At 44.6% G+C, this 15857-nt stretch overlaps 1 protein-coding gene across 2 annotated transcripts; it reads right to left on the bottom strand.

Moving 5' to 3' along the window:
* Positions 1-1402: 1402 nt before the first annotated feature.
* Positions 1403-15583, bottom strand: LOC311299076 (uncharacterized protein). Of its 2 annotated transcripts, XM_084422462.1 has the most exons (7): positions 15519-15583; positions 15167-15398; positions 13557-14927; positions 11031-11336; positions 4371-4427; positions 2273-2395; positions 1403-1459 (listed from the first exon to the last, which is right to left on the bottom strand). In XM_084422462.1, the coding sequence occupies exons 4-7, from the start codon at positions 11182-11184 to the stop codon at positions 1428-1430; spliced, it is 366 nt and encodes a 121-aa protein (XP_084278588.1). In that variant the 5' UTR covers positions 11185-11336; positions 13557-14927; positions 15167-15398; positions 15519-15583; the 3' UTR covers positions 1403-1427. The 2 variants fall into 2 exon arrangements, with proteins under 2 accessions (XP_084278588.1, XP_084278587.1); XM_084422461.1 differs by lacking the exon at positions 13557-14927.
* Between the last annotated feature and the right edge of the window lie 274 nt (positions 15584-15857).

Genomic DNA, 15857 nt, shown 5'->3' on the forward strand with positions numbered 1-15857 from the left:
AGAGATTTCTGTTTTATTTTGCATGATCTGTTTGCCTTGGTCTATCTCAAGTAGGATGCCACACCACTGTTGTGGTAAAAACTGCTCAATCACCAAAATACAACAGAAGTAGAAAAGTAAAAATTAACAAATACAGTAGTGGTATTTTTGTTAGCCATCAAATGCTTTCCATATTGACACACTTAAGCGTGATTTCTTTAATAATAAGACACCACAGTAAAAAAAAAAAAAAAACACAAAAAACCCCCAATGTTTACAGTAACTGAGATGACAACAAAAAAGCATGTGCACCAATTTCTGTATAGCAGCCTTGACCACAACACACCACAGATGTCACAAACTTGTTGGCCTCATCTATCACACTGACCATACAGTATTCAAATTTCTTTGAAAGTCCTCAACTAGTCATTAGTCACTTTGTTAGTTTTATTCATTGTTTAGTTTGTTGGTTAAAGGTGCAACATAATCTGCACACATTTAATAAAGCACACAACTGCAGCATTTTCTCTGTAGTTATAAAGAGGTCAGTTAACCACTGCTAGATCACCACAGAACCACTGTTTAGAGATTTAGAGACTTTTCAGTTTGACAAACAAGCCATTTGCTCAAGCCATTTGCTCTTCAAGTCTCTAAATCTCTAAATAACAGTTGTAGATAACTATGTACTTACATTTAGACAAATATGAATAATTGTTTGATTGAATTCATTTTCTGTTGCAAAACACTTGTGCTGCTATTGATGTGGGATACGGGTAAGGTTAGGGACAGGTTTAGTGGTATGGGTATATGTTTAAGGGTGGGTAAGAGAAGGGTAATTATAGATGTAATTACAGAAATTAATTACAGATGTATTTATATGCAGATTTTTTCAAAAATAAGTACGATGTAAAAAACAATTAAGTACACAATAGCATTGTTGATTTTTTTATTTAGTTGTAAGTACATAATAGTTAAATGCACTTAATATAAAGTGGGACCCACAAAACAGTAAAATAATAATACAAATTGTTATGTTGCTAATAGATACCACAAATACAAATACAAAATGTGTTCTGACATTTTACACAACAATTTCACTGCCAGTGGTAAGCACAGATTTCAGCGGTGAACTATCAAAAATGTACAACATATACACTTAACACATATGAACAGCAACAGAATATAATAATAATAATAATCACTTAACCATAAACCAAAAAAAGTTTGTTTTTTGTTGAGGGAACCAGGGTGGTGTTAACTTCGGTTTTGGCCTGCAGAAATGCATCATCACTGCAGCGCTAACATTTATTTCTAAGGAAAAACAGAGGTAAGCTTATTCACAGCGGCATCATCATGGGTTTTTACCTCTTTACAAATTAGGGGGCCTTTATCTGGTTTTGTTATCTGACATCCTTCTGCCCACCTGTGACCTTTTATTTCCTTGAAATTTAAGCTGTCTGATTTGCGTAGATGGGCTCTTCTGCAAAACAGAGCAAAAGCAAAACCTGATTAGGTAGTAGCATTTCAAATAATTATTAATTTCATTTTATATGTACTTTGATTATGCATTTTCAAATAAATACTGTCCTGTCACATGTACTGTATGTTCAGTTTTGGTTTTGTTTCACTGTGTTCTGTTACTTTTTTGCCTGCTTTAGTTCTCTAGTATGTTTCCCTGGTTGTAAATGAGTTCCCACACCTGTTCTGTTTTATCCTTAATCATGTATTTAACCCCTGTGCTTTGTTCAGTGCTTTGTTCAGTATCGTCAATGTGGTTTTCTGTTTTAGGTTTATTAAAGATGTTTTTTCTTTCTCCACTCCTTCTTCATGCGCTTTATTACACCCATATGTGACACCTAAGCTAAAGGCAACGCAGTAACTACACCAACAAATTTTGATAGAGTTGTTGAGTGGGTTTTGATAGAACTTTCCCACTCAATTTTCAATGAATCTGAGCATCCTGCATATTTTTGCTGACCTCATATGTCACTGGACAGATTATAGTTCAGACACAATTTCAATCATAACAAAATAACAAAACGTGTTATATTTAATTACATAAAATGAATATAGCTATTGAATGAGTTATATTAACCTAGTTTCTGGATAGTACTTTTATGAAGTTTTGCATTACCACACTAGTTCACATTGACATTAATTATAAAAGAGGAAAGAAAGATATAGGGTTCGTATAACATGAGGGTGAGTAAGTGATGCATTGAAAACATTTTTATTTGAAGTAGTCATATGATTAATATATAAGAGAGAAATAATAAAATACAATAACACTAACCTGAAGTGCAGCAACACTTTTTTCTACATTTAAAGATGAAAATAGCGGCTACAATTAAGAGGACTGCAAGTGCCGAGCACACAGTTATTGCGATCAATGCCGTGCCAGGAACGTGGGTTTCTACTGCGAAAGGAAAAGAAAGAAAACAAGATCTGTATGATGTATGTATATATGTAGCATTTTCCATATTGTAGTCAAGTGGATTTTGTATTTTCAGTAGCACCTCACTGCAGTACACGAGATCCAGGGGGCGGAGTTGGATCCAGATCTAAGGGGTGGAGATTGGTAGGTTTAGGGGTGGGTTTAGTGATCAGGGGGTGGAGATGGGTAGGTTTAGGTATATGTAAGGTGGGAGGAGATGGATCTGAATCCAACTCCTCCCCCTGGATTTCGTGTTCTGCAGTGAGGACCATCTCTGTATTTTTGCTACTCTGTTGCTTAATGGTGCATTGCGCAAGTCTCTGAGTTTTTGCAGAACTATGCCCCCTTCTGGCGACACGCGAAACTGCAACCAGAGTTGTGCACGCGGTCATGTGGAGTTTGCGTTGGGGTTTGGGATGAACTAGAAGCCGGTCTCATGAAAAGTTGCTTAATGCACCTTTAAGGCCATGTTATAAAAATGTTATTAAAAATAAAAATGTTTTATTTTGTGTGTGTGTGTGTGTGTGTGTGTGTGTGTGTGTGTGTGTGTGTGTGTGTGTGTGTGTGTGTGTTAAAAAAAAAGAAAAAAAGTGTCACAACAACGCTGCCTATTGGGTGATCAGAAACATGACTTGCATAGTTAAAGTGAGGTAAAGGGGTGGGAATATGAAAGATATTTCCTAAACATAACCTTGTGCTGTTCCTTATTTTTAAATAATGTCACAGTGTTATTCAGGCCTTGGGATGAATGAATGAATGAATGAATGAATGAATGAATGAATGAATGAATGAATGAATTAATTAATTAATTAATTAATAATATGACCTCTTTAAAATGTTTAACTATACTTTTTCTTCGTGGGGAAGGGACATATTGCTTTGCATATTGCACAATGCCCAGCATCATTTTTTTTAAGTATTTGTTATGAATTTGTGAATTTGTAGGTGACTAAGCAAAGTGTGAAAAGGCTAAATCAACATTTTCTTTGTTATATGAGGAGTAGAATGTGCCTTTAATCTAATGTTCACATTAAAGGGATAGTTCACTTTGAAATTAATTTTTGATATGTTTTAGCTTACCTCAAGGGCATCCAAGATGTAGGTGTCTTTGTTTCCGCAGTAGTTTCAATTTTGATATTTTTAGGTCAAACCGTTCTTGTCTGTCAGTCATATAATGCAGGTCGATGGTCACTGGCTCAAAACACAAGCACAGAGTCCAAATTAAAACAATTCCCCACGTCCAAATGAAACAATTCCCCATCATAAGTACACATTGATGGCCTAAGACACGAAACGAGCGGTTTGTGTGAGAAAACGAACAGTATTTATATCGTTGTTATCTCTTGAAAACAGCACACGTCCAAATGATCTGACGGCGCGGGCGGGTATAGATATATACATAGATGTCGCCTTGGCTACGGTTTCGTTCCAATGAACTGCAGTAGCGAAGGCGACATCTAGTGTATACATCTATACCCGCCAGCGGGCGGGTATAGATATATACACTAGATGTCGCTTGGCTACGGTTTCGTTTCAATGAACTGCAGTAGCCAAGGCGAGATCTATGTATATATCTATACCCGCCTGCGCCGTCAGATCATTTGGACGTGTGCTGTTTTCAAGAGATAACAACGATATAAATACTGTTCGTTTTCTCACACAAACCGCTCGTTTCGTGTCTTAGGCCATCAATGTGTACTTATGATGGGGAATTGTTTCATTTGGACGATGGGGAATTGTTTTAATTTGGACTCTGTGCTTGTGTTTTGAGCCAGTGACCATCGACATGCATTATATGACTGACAGACAAGAACGGTTTGACCTAAAAATATCAAAATTGAAACTACTGCGGAAACAAAGACACCTACATCTTGGATGCCCTTGAGGTAAGCTAAAACATATCAAAAATTAATTTCAAAGTGAACTATCCCTTTAAATTAAGTGAATGAAAAGGTACCTGATGGTTTCAATGTTGTGGTGTAGAGTGTGCTGTTTGGTGGTTCAGTCTTCAAGTCTTCAGCAGAAAAAAACAAATGATCATTACCAAAGAATACACATTCCTTACAGCAGTGTTTCCCAACCCTGCTCCTAAATTTCCCAACCTTGTTTACAATTTAATGTGAACATTCTGTAAGGCAGTGTTTCCCAACCCTGCTCCTGAAGGACCCCCAACACTGCACATTTTCTTTGTCTCCCTAATCAAACACACCTGATTCAACTCATCAGCTCATTAGAAGAAACGTCTCAGTTACCAATGTAACCCTCGTTCCCTGAAGGAGGGAACGGAGACTTAGTCGATCGTACCGACTGATGAGGGATCACGCCAGGGAGCCAGATGTCTAGTATATAAGCCAGATATAGTATACAAATCAAGCCAAATGAGCTTTGGTAGGTGCGCAATCCACGCCCTGCCCTGCAGCGCAGGTATAACAGGGAAGTGGATGCACCCACCATTCATTTTTTTCGCTGAGGAGCCGAACGGAAACCTGGCAGCGGTGGTCCAGTAATAGTGGCAAGGGGACTAAGTCTCCGTTCCCTCCTTCAGGGAACGAGGGTTACACTGGTAACCGAGACGTTCCCTTTCAGTTGGGTAACGTTCGACTTGGGATCCTCTAACACGCCACTATTACTGCCACCTTCCAGTGCCCAGAAGAAAGCCTCCTAATCTTTTCGCTGCAGTTCTGGGGTGAAGAAGATAGGGCTAAAACCCGGGAAGTTACTGCTGTTCCACCCCTGCTAGTAACCTTTGGATAACACTGGGAAAGCATCCCCTACGAAGGAAGGAGGGACGCTACGGAACTCACAACCGGCCCACGGGGGGGGGGTATTGTGAGAATACACATATGGCCTGGGCGAATACGAACAGGACAACATATGGACAAGAATAGATCCGGCTAACGGGGGAACCATGAGCGGCAACTGCTGTTGCCAAGGGAAAACACGAGCCTAAGGCCATACCGTGGAGTTTACACACATGGACCCAGTCCGAGGAGGGGATACAACATGCGGTCCCCCACAGCCTCCAACAAGTTCCACAAGCTTACTAGTGGTAGACCTGGTACCAAACGCTCCGCCACGTCCTATACCAAAAGGGGACTGGAGGAACTAAGGTTCAGAGAGGTACCTAAGTGAAAAATGTGTACCCCGGCCCAAAAGGGGGGGAAGGGTAACATAGCAAGCCGACATGAGCGTGCTTGACTCAAGGGTGCCCTCTATTTGAAGAGAGCACCTGAGAAGCTACTGGCTCAATACGTAAGCTATAAAACCTAGCAAACATATTAGGTGTCACCCAACCCACAGCTCTACAAACATCTGCCAGTGAGGCACCCTGCACCAGCGCCCAGAAAGCAGCAACACTCCGGGTGGAGTGGGCATGCAACCCTGGGGGACAAGGTACACCTTGGGTATTGTACGCCAAGATGATGGCATCCACTATCCAGTGGGCCAGCCTTTGCTTAGAGACTGCTTTCCCTTTCTGCAGGCCTCCGAAACAGATGAAGAGCTGATCTGAGGTTCTAAAGCTTTGCGTTCTGTCCAGATAAATCCATAAGGCACGGACTGGACAGAGAAAAGCTAGGGTTGAGTCTGCCTCCTCCAGGGGCAGCGCTTGCAAGTTCACCACTTGGTCTCGAAAGGGAGTAGTGGGAACTTTCGGCGCATATCCGGGCCAAGGTCTCAGTGTCACCTGAGAGTCAGCCGGCCCGAATTCCAGGCACGATTCGTCTACCGAGAAAGCGTGCAGATCCCCTACCCTCTTGATAGAAGCCAGTGCAAGCAAGAGAACTGTCTTGAGAGACAGAATTTTTAACTCCACTGTCCACAGGGGCTCAAAGGGAGGTCTCTGAAGTGCTGTTAACACCAGAGAGAGGTCCCAAGAGGGTATGGAAGAGATGGAACCTGACAATCAGATCGTGCTTCCCCAGGGATTTCTCACCAACTGCATCGTGATGTGCGGCAATAGAGGCAACAAACACTTTGAGGGTGGAGGGAGACAGCCCTCACTCCAACCCCTCTTGCAGGAAAGAAAGCAAGCACTGATCTGACCGAACAAACTCTGGGGTTTTCTCCGTGAGAAGAACACCAATCGACAAACAGGTTCCACCTCGATGTATAAGCCAGTCTCGTGGAGGGGGCTCTAACAGAGGTGATAGTGTCTACGACAGCTTGTGGTAGACCCCTCAGAACCTCCACTTCCCGTTCAGGGACCAGACCTGGAGTCTCCACAGGTCTGGACGTGGGTGCCAAATGCTGCCCTGCCCCTGAGAGAGAAGGTCCTCCCTCAGGGGGATGGGCCAGGGAGGGGCTGAAGAGAGAAGTATGAGTTCGGAGAACCAGGTCCGGTTGGGCCATTAAGCGGCAACTAGCAAGACCTGCTCCTCTCCCTCCCTGACTCTGCACAGTAACTGTGGAATTAGGCTCACCGGGGGAAACGCATACTTGCGTAGACCCGTCGGCCAGCTGTGTGCCAGTGCATCCACACCGAGAGAGTCCTTGGTTAGTGAATAAAACAACTGGCAGTGGGTCGTTTCTGGAGAGGCAAACAGGTCTACATGTGCGGCCCCAAAACGATCCCAGATCAGCTGAACCGACTGGGGGTGGAGTCGCCATTCCGTAGGCTTTATTTGTTGTCGTGAGATCCTGTCGGCGGCAAGATTAAGCAGACCTGGAATATGAATGGCATGAAGCGACCTCAGATGCTTCTGACTCCACCAAAGGAGGAGACGGGCGAGTTGTGTCAGATGACGTGAACGTGCACCACCTTGCTTGTTGATGTACGACACGGTCGTGGTATTGTCCAATCTGACCAGTACATGCTTGCCGAGCAGCTGCGTTTTGAGGCGTTTCAAAGCAAGTAGTACAGCTAACAACTCGAGGCCATTGATATGCTAATGCAGCTGAGGACCTGTCCAGCGTCCTGCTACTGCATACCCGTCGTGCGTGGCCCTCCAACCTGTCTTGGAGGCATCTGTGAACACCACCACATGCCTGGACGCTTGTATCATGGACACACCGGACCGGAGAAACACAGCGTCTGACCAAGGTTGGAAGGTTTTCCGGCAAGTTCGAGAAATTGCAACCGGGAACCTGCTGTCTTTCCACTCCCTCCATGGGACCCGGCCAAGAAGCCAATGCTGAAGTGGTCTCATATGTAATAACCCCAGTGGCGTGTCTGCCGCTGCAGAAGCCATATGCCCCCAGGAGCCTCTGAAAGTATTTCAGTGGAACCACCTTCCTGCTCTTGAACTTATCCAAGCAGTTCAGCATCGACTGGGCACGATCCTCCGTTAGACGTGCCGTCTGTTTGACCGGGTCCAACTCCATAACGAGAAAAGAGATGCTCTGCACGGGGGTGAGCTTGCTTTTTCCCAGTTGACCTGAAGACCCAATAGACTGATATTCTGGAGCAGCAAGTCTCTGTGTTCGCACAACTGTTCCCGCGACTGAGCCACTATCAGCCAGTCGTCGAGGTAGTTGAGGACACGAACGCCCTGTTCTCTCAAGGGAGAAATGGCCGCCTCCGCGAGCTTCGTAAAGACGCGGGGGGACAGAGACAGTCCAAAGGGTAGGACTTTGTACTGATACGCCCGACCCTCGAACGCGAACCTCAGGAATGGCCTGTGTCGCAGCAGGATGGAGACGTGAAAGTACGCGTCCTTCAGGTCTACCGCTGCAAACCAATCTCCTGGACGGACACATCTGCATATGTCCTTGAGTACTATCATCTTGAACGGGAGCTTGTAAAGGGCCCGATTCAAGATGCGTAGGTCCAAGATTGGTCTTAATCCACCTCCTTTCTTTGGCACAATGAAGTAAGGGCTGTAAAACCCTCGCTTCATGTCGGCTACAGACACCGGTTCTATTGCATCCTTCGCCAGTAAGACAGCAATTTCCGCACGCAAGATTGGGGCAGATCTGCTCCTCACAACCGTGGAGCGAACGCCAGTGAATCTGGGTGGGTGCCGGTGGAACTGAATCGTGTAGCCGCGTGCAATGGTGCCCAGGAGCCAGCTGGACGGTCTGCAGAAGTCTTTCCAGGCTTGCAGAAACCGTACCAGGGGGGCTTGTGGCACCACTGACGTACCAGGAGGAAGGCAGCGAAGTGGAGGGCAGGGACCCAACCCGGAGGGCCCTAAGGCAATGTGGAGGGGGGTCTGTGTACGTATTACACGAACCTGCCTCCACCTGGTGGCATTGAGTACGGGAGGAGGTAAACCTGGGTCCTTGAACCGTACTCGTCTGCCAACTGGCGACACGAGGGGATTGAGGCAGACCAGACTGATCTGGGGTGTCTGATAATCTGAACCTCTTGAAACCCAGGGTTGAGAATTTCTGTTCCTTTGGCGATTCGGAAACCACTGTACTCCGGAGAGACAATGGTGGAACAACAACCACCAGAGAAACTTTCGTCCCCAACCCTGGGTGGCCTGTATCAGGGACGCTTACTCTTGCCTCCTGGTCTGGCAAGATCTGACACAGGCTGGGCAGCCTGCCTACGGCTAGCTCTATGCTGAGGCCCGAGCTGTGGTGGGGGCCTAACAGGCTGAGCTGCCTTAGGGGGGCGCCCTCGGCGACGTACTGGTGGAGTGACTGCTAGCGGCGACGGGGTGAGAGGCTCAGCAGGCCGTCGTGGCAGGGTGTGTCGGGCTTCCTCCACCTGCGACTGAGCTACAGAAGGCTGTTGGGCACCACCCACAGTAGCGTCGCCGAACAACCCCGTCTGGGAAATTGGGGAGTCCAGGATCCGAACCTTGTCCGCATCCTCCAGATCAACCAGACCGAGCCAATGATCGCGCTGCTGAACCACCAGAGTGGACATTGCCAGACCGATCGCGCAGGTTGCCACACTTGTGCTCCAAAGAGCCAAGTCGGTTGCCTTAGAGAGCTCACCCATGAGCTGACAGTCTGGCCTACCCTTTTGCACGTCCTGGAGTGTTTTAGCCTGAAATAGCTGTAACAAGGCCAAGGCGTGCATAGAGGCGGCGGCTTGCCCACAGGCTCCATAAGCCGCATCTGACAAAGCAGACAACGACTCCAGAGCCTGTGAGGGGAAACACGGTTCTCCAGAGCCGGATGTAGCGGCCGCCGGACACAGATGTGCCAGAACAGACCGCTCCACCGGAGTGATCGCCGTATAACCACTCGTCGCACTGCACTCAAGGGTAGCGAGGGGGGAGGAGCCATCCTGGTCACTTAAGGCAGTAAAGGGTGCCTTCCATGACCTGGTTAGCTCCCCATGCATTTCGGGAAAGAAAGGTACTGGAGCGGTGGGCAGAGCCCGACCCGCTCCAAGAAACCAATCATCTAGCCGAGACTGAGCGGGCCCGGGCGGAGGATTCCATTCGAGCCCGACAGCCTCTGCGTCCTGTTTCAGCATAGCTGACGACTGTGGATCTGACTCAGGCCATGCTGTACAACCCAGGAGGGACAGCACGGGAGAATCGTACCCGACAGTATACAGCTCGCCCTCAAATGTAGTGGTCGGCATCCTGTCCCCCTGGTGGATTTCCAATGGAACGTTTAGTTCACCCATTACAGATGATTCAGTGCGCTCAACACTAGAATCCAAAGGTATCGATGTGAAGGAGTTGTGATGAGTCCACGGGGAATAATCTCTGGGCGGAGCCTCAAACACAACTCTGCGATCACCTGACTCACACCACCCACGAGGGAGTGGCGCAAAATCAGGGACTCTACATTCGCGAGCGAACGAGAGTCTAGATCTCAACACCGAGATAGGCATATTTTCACACAGAAAACATGCACCATCCACAAAAGCTGCCTCAGCGTGTTGTATGCCCAAACACGCGACACAGAAATTGTGACCATCACAGAGGGCTAGGGAACGACCACATCCAGCAGCGCACAGGTAGAAAGACATCCTTCTTCCGGAGAAGAAAGATGAAAAACTCACCCGTGTTTACTTCCTTGGAATAACGCCCTTCACCAGTGCTGGAGCACACAGGGATGTCCGCGGCGACACTGACGGGAAACCCAGTCAGTGAAGAACTCACTTTCCTCGCCCTTAAACCGGCCGTCAGCCAACCAACACAAAGGTTGCTGTGAGAACAGCAGTTAAGAGATTCAGAAGCTCGCGATCACCGCTGCCACACGCTGTAACGTCAGCACTGGGAGAGCTTCCAACAGAAGTGGCGACACACACAGGCTTGTTATTAAAGTACACTTTCAGAGATATTGACATAACAACCGATCGGCTCCGAAGCGAAAAGAATGAATGGTGGGTGCATCCACTTCCCTGTTATGAGTATAAGTCAGTATATCGTGAGTACGCTGCAGGGCGGGGCGTGGATTGCGCACCTGCCAAAGCTCATTTGGCTTGATTTGTATACTATATCGAAGACATCTGTCTCCCTGGCGTGATCCCCCATCAGTCGGTACGATCGATTAAGTCGAACGTTACCCGACTGAAAGGGAACTCTAGGACCTGAAATGGGTGTGTCAGAAAGAGGAGACTTTTACATTTTACTTACAGAATGCTTACAGAATTGATGATATTGTTATTGACTATAGCTTCTGCCAAAGATAATTACTCTATCATCCTATTGTCTGGTTATCTTGAGAAATGACCTTAAGTAATTTATAATATATAGAACGGTACCATTAAGTACTTGAAGAAAAATCTGCTCTGTCTCCGTCCTTTGATCATGGAAAATGATGGTGCAAGAGTAGTTCCCAGAGTCTTCATCTTTAATATCTTCAATGTGAAGTGTACCATTCTCCATTATTTGCATCCCAGGCCTCTTGCTGAACATTTTTGAATGCTTTATATTTAGATTGATGCTGGCCAGCAGGATGGTTTGGTTGATTGTGTGGTATTTCCATTCGATCAAATTAATGGTCCCCAATGAAAATTCATGGAGATTTAATATTGCAGTCTGTCCCTTCCGTATGGATGTGTGTATACCTTTTACAAGAGAGATAATCAAGATATTAATCAATTAAAGCAGGCATGTTAATGGCACATATTGCAGTCAAGCCATTAATTTTAGAACAACATTTCTAAATATTTTTTTATTAAAACATTTAACAATGAAAAACATGTTGAAATGATTGGAGATAGTTTGCTTCAGTATAGAGTTTAAAAAGCTTTTGCACCGGTACATGTTAGGAGTCAATAAGACACCATGTAGCAGATAGTTAATGAGCATGGATGGAAACATCTGTGGAAACTTAAAACTGTGGGACAAATCCAGTGGATGTTTGCAAGACTGAAAATTGTTCACCCCCTGTGGTGAAAATCAAGTTTTTAATGTAGGTTATGTCTATGTGGTGTTGTTATGCTTTAAGACAAACCATGTGCAAATTAATCAGTGAAAACAATTTCTGAGTATTTTCTCCTTAAAACGTCTCAGGTTACTAGACTGTAACCCTGTTACCTGAAAAAGCGGTAACGAGATGCTGTGAACACCCCAATGCAGGGGTGACAGAGCCTTTGCAGGAGCTGGCCCCAGGTTATGGAACAAATTGCCGTCATCTATCAAAACAGCGTCCACAGTGTCTGAGTCTTTTAAAAACCTATTTGTACTCTTGTGCGTTTAATGTCTTGTGAATGTTTATTTTTATTTTGGGATAGATATTTCTTGTACAGTACTTTGGTCAACCAAGGTTGTTTTAAATGTGTTTTATAAATAAATTAAACTTGAAACTTGAACATGTGTGGCAAACACGCCAAGAATTTGGCTTAAATAACCTCTGATGGTGACATTATCAGACGTCAGGTGTGTTTCCAGGTCACTTTGTCTGAACAACAACCTGAACACGCCCCCAGTGCGGCAATGCAGCACTTGACCAGTCCAGAGGTAAAGTCTAAGCAGGATGGCGAAACCGACAGAGCCTGCAAATCCACAATTATCTTTAGTGATGAGATAGCCATATAAGAAAACAATTTTTAGAGTCAGAAGCTTGACCGCCACTGACTCTGGTGGTTCAAAGATGTTGTCGACTAGCCCCTTAAGGACCAAAGCTAAGTCCCACGAGGGAACTTTCATTCTGACGGGTTGTCTCAGTTGCCTAGCTCCACGAATGAAGCAGGCGATCAGAGGGTGTTTCCCCACTGAAACCCCATCAATCAAAGCATGGCAAGCCGAATTGGCAGCCACAAACACTCTGAGAGTAGCAGGACATATGCATGCTGAAAACTTTTCCTGCAGAAACTTCAGCACTTAAACAATCTGGCAGTGAACTGGGTCTGCATGATGTATAATACGCTACCTTTCAAAGACGAGCTACTTAAGGGCGTACATTCGTCTAGTGGAGGGAGTCCTAGCACTTAGAATAGTCTCTATTACATCCGCTGGAAGTCCAGCATCTCTAAACTGGTCCCCCTCAGGGGCCAAACATGAAGGTTTAAAGCTCAGGCCGGGGATGGAATGTTGTCATCATCAGAGGTTATTTAATGCGCAATGCGCAGCATTGTGTGTAGCTTTTGAAAGGGAACTGCAGTGAACCAAAGACAGTCATAAAGGCCGGGACACACCAAGCCAACAGTTGGGCAATATCATTCTTAAGTGTCAGTCAGCTTAGTTTTTTTTACGCAGTCAGGGTTTTTTGGGCCGATTCAGCATGTCGAATCGGTGTTGGGCCTATGGGGAGAGAGAGAGTACTCTCTCTCTTCCCATAGGCTGTGATTGGCTGTTCAGCTTAGCAAATGAGTCAGTGCACGAGAATAAAAGCGAAAATGATGAAAGCGAGCAAAGCCAAGACGGTACAGACAGAAGGCAGGCATAATTTTACATCATCTTACATGAGCATTCAATGCACAAATATTTTCATGATAACATGAGCTGACTGGAATGAAGGAAGTGATCAGCTTGATTGATATTCAAAATGCTAAGCAAGTGCTGCTTTGTTTAAGGTTTGTACATCTGCAGGTCTAGTAACAGTTTTCCTTTTTGAATGACGAAAATAGACTATTGAAATCTGCTGATATAGACAGATATTTACTTGCACACAGGCTCAGAACACACATGCTAGTTGACAGTTGCCTTTAGTCATTTTGGTGTGGTTAAGCGCAGCCTTTTGGCAGAGACACGGCCAACGAGAGGCAACAACACAGTCAGCTTTCGTCTGCACTAGCTTTTTGAGTGAGGCTTGGTATGTCCCATACTTAATGTTTGATACATACCAAACTCCAACGGCAGTAGAGCTTGGTTCACCACGAACCTCCCAGTCTTGGGGTGAATGAGACCGATCACAAGTATAATGGATCCAGAGTTAAGGTCAGTTCGAGAGGCAATCAAGTAAAGTCCAAAGTTCCAAGTCCAAATCCAGTTGTTCCTGAGATCATCCCTCTGTCCACAGTACTTCCTGTAGTGCCACAGCTATGCTGTGTTTGTGGGCTGCATACACTTCCTCAGTAGCAGCGGTGACCACTACAGTTACTCCCAAGACTCCTCTTTCCTAAACTCTCTGTTTGCCATCACGGCCAAGAAGGCTCTATTTAGGCTATGGAGGCTGTCCATGATCTCTCTGTGCTCCATGCCACAGACACGGAGGCCGTCCAAGAGAGTTCTATGCTCCAATTCACGGTAATGAAGGTCGTTCATGTGTCTGGTCTGCCATGGCCTCCTGACCAACCAAATCCGCCATGGCGACCTACTACTTTCCTGTGGTGGTTTTTGCTTCCACTAGCTCCACCCTGGTGGCCCCCATCGCTGCTGGATCTACCATGGCCACCTGATCCTCCATAGTCTCGTCCACTGCCCCACGACCCGGGTCCGCCACTGCTTCATTGTTTATGGTCTCGTCCATTGCTCCACAGTCCAGGTCCACCACTGCTCCATGGTCCAGGCTCTCGTCCTCTTCATGGGCCTGGCCCTCCATCCCTCCCCCTGGTCCAATCCACCACCCTGTTTTGTGCTTTGGGTGGGTGTTTAGCTAAGGATTCTGGAGTCGCCTCTTTCGAGGGGGGTATATGTCCCGTTTGGTTTTGGGTTTTGTGTCATGTTTAGGTTATGTTGTCAAAGTTATGCTCCTGGTTTTGACATCTGTGCCACACTCCGATAAGTCAGTAATTAAAACCCAAATATTTATTTCATCTTAAAGGTATCTTAAAGGCAGTCATAACCCAGCTAACAGTTCATGGAATATTTTTTCGGATTTAAACCAAAAAATATATACTTGTTTCAGAACATTCAGAGAACATTAAAAAGTTCCTAATGTTCCTATAATGTCTGCAAAATGATACAATAAGAATGTTTCTGTCACATTATGTTAAGCCTAGTTTCTTTATCATGGACTTTTAGTCTGTTTTCATGTTCAGCATGTGTTACTTTGTTCAATTTTCTCGCTCCTCATCATCATTAGTTAACATGTGTCAGCTGTGTTCCATTAATCATCCTCATTTGTGTTTGCTATATAAGTTGGTCCCTCACATTCAGTCTCTGTCCGATCACAGTCATGTGTATGTTGCTCAACCTGTTTGCCTGTCTTCTGAATTGTAATAAAATCTTTGTATTGGACATTATATCTTCTTCGTCTGCCTTCCTGCTTGCACCTATAACGACTGATTATTGTTTAATTCTTTGGAAAATAAATCACATTTAGTACTACTTAACAGCATCCTATTATAGTAAAAAAGATTATAGAAAAAAAAAATTATACTTTGTGTTCTGAATAAAGATTAATGTTAAGAAAACCCTATGAGTTACATTCAGCAATTGGTTCATAAAACAATATTTAATGTTTAACCATAACCCAACTTAAAAATAATATACATAAGGTTATAACTCTCACCCAAAGTAAGCTGCAAAAGAGTAAACAAGATGATGCTCTGATAATTTTTCATCCCCTCTGAAATCCACCATAAAGAAACGTGTCTGACATCAAAGCTAAAATTGCCGAATACTTGCTGTCTTGCTCTGTTCAACTTTTGTAATATCCTGATGGCAGAAAGTGCTACAACGTGGAGGTGGTTTTACTGGATACACTGCCTTTGATGCATTCTTGGTGGTCTCATACTGCTTATCTGATAAAAAAAAAAAAAAAAAAAAAAAATGAATGTGCTTCATTGAGCTTAAGGCATACACTTATAAGCAGATTGCAAAAGAAAGTCATTAATATTTTTTAATATTATAAAGCAACTTACGGTCAATAACACAAAGCAGATCATGGTAAGAGAGTAAGCTATTATTTGTATGTACTGTGTGGTCTTGAAGGAAATGCTTAACTTCCTGTACCTAACAAGCATCAACTGTCAGAAACCAAACATCACAGGTCACACTTTGAACACACTTAAACAGTATGATTAATTGTGTTATTAGCATTTAAACATTTAAACATTAATTCATCTTTACATATAAAGAGGAATTAACAACAATTCATAGATAGTTTTGAGGAACTTGTTCTCCAACTACTCATCTACATGAAAGAATATATCAGACACTGTATTGCCTGTTTTTCCTGGTGACAGCTATTTGCATATATT

This window comes from Rutilus rutilus, assembly GCF_951802725.1.
Source record: "Rutilus rutilus genome assembly, chromosome: 10".
Taxonomy (NCBI): Eukaryota; Metazoa; Chordata; class Actinopteri; order Cypriniformes; family Leuciscidae; genus Rutilus; species Rutilus rutilus.

Excerpts from the sequence above, each read along its gene's own strand:
- LOC311299076 (XM_084422461.1), bottom strand. The coding sequence starts at position 15,218 with ATGAAAAATTATCAGAGCATCATCTTGTTTACTCTTTTGCAGCTTACT. Across the intron at positions 11,337-15,166 it reads TCTTTTGCAGCTTACTTTGG|GTATACACACATCCATACGG; the intron begins GTGAGAGTTATA and ends CTCTTGTAAAAG. Across the intron at positions 4,428-11,030 it reads TTTTCTTCAAGTACTTAATG|ACTTGAAGACTGAACCACCA; the intron begins GTACCGTTCTAT and ends TTTCTGCTGAAG.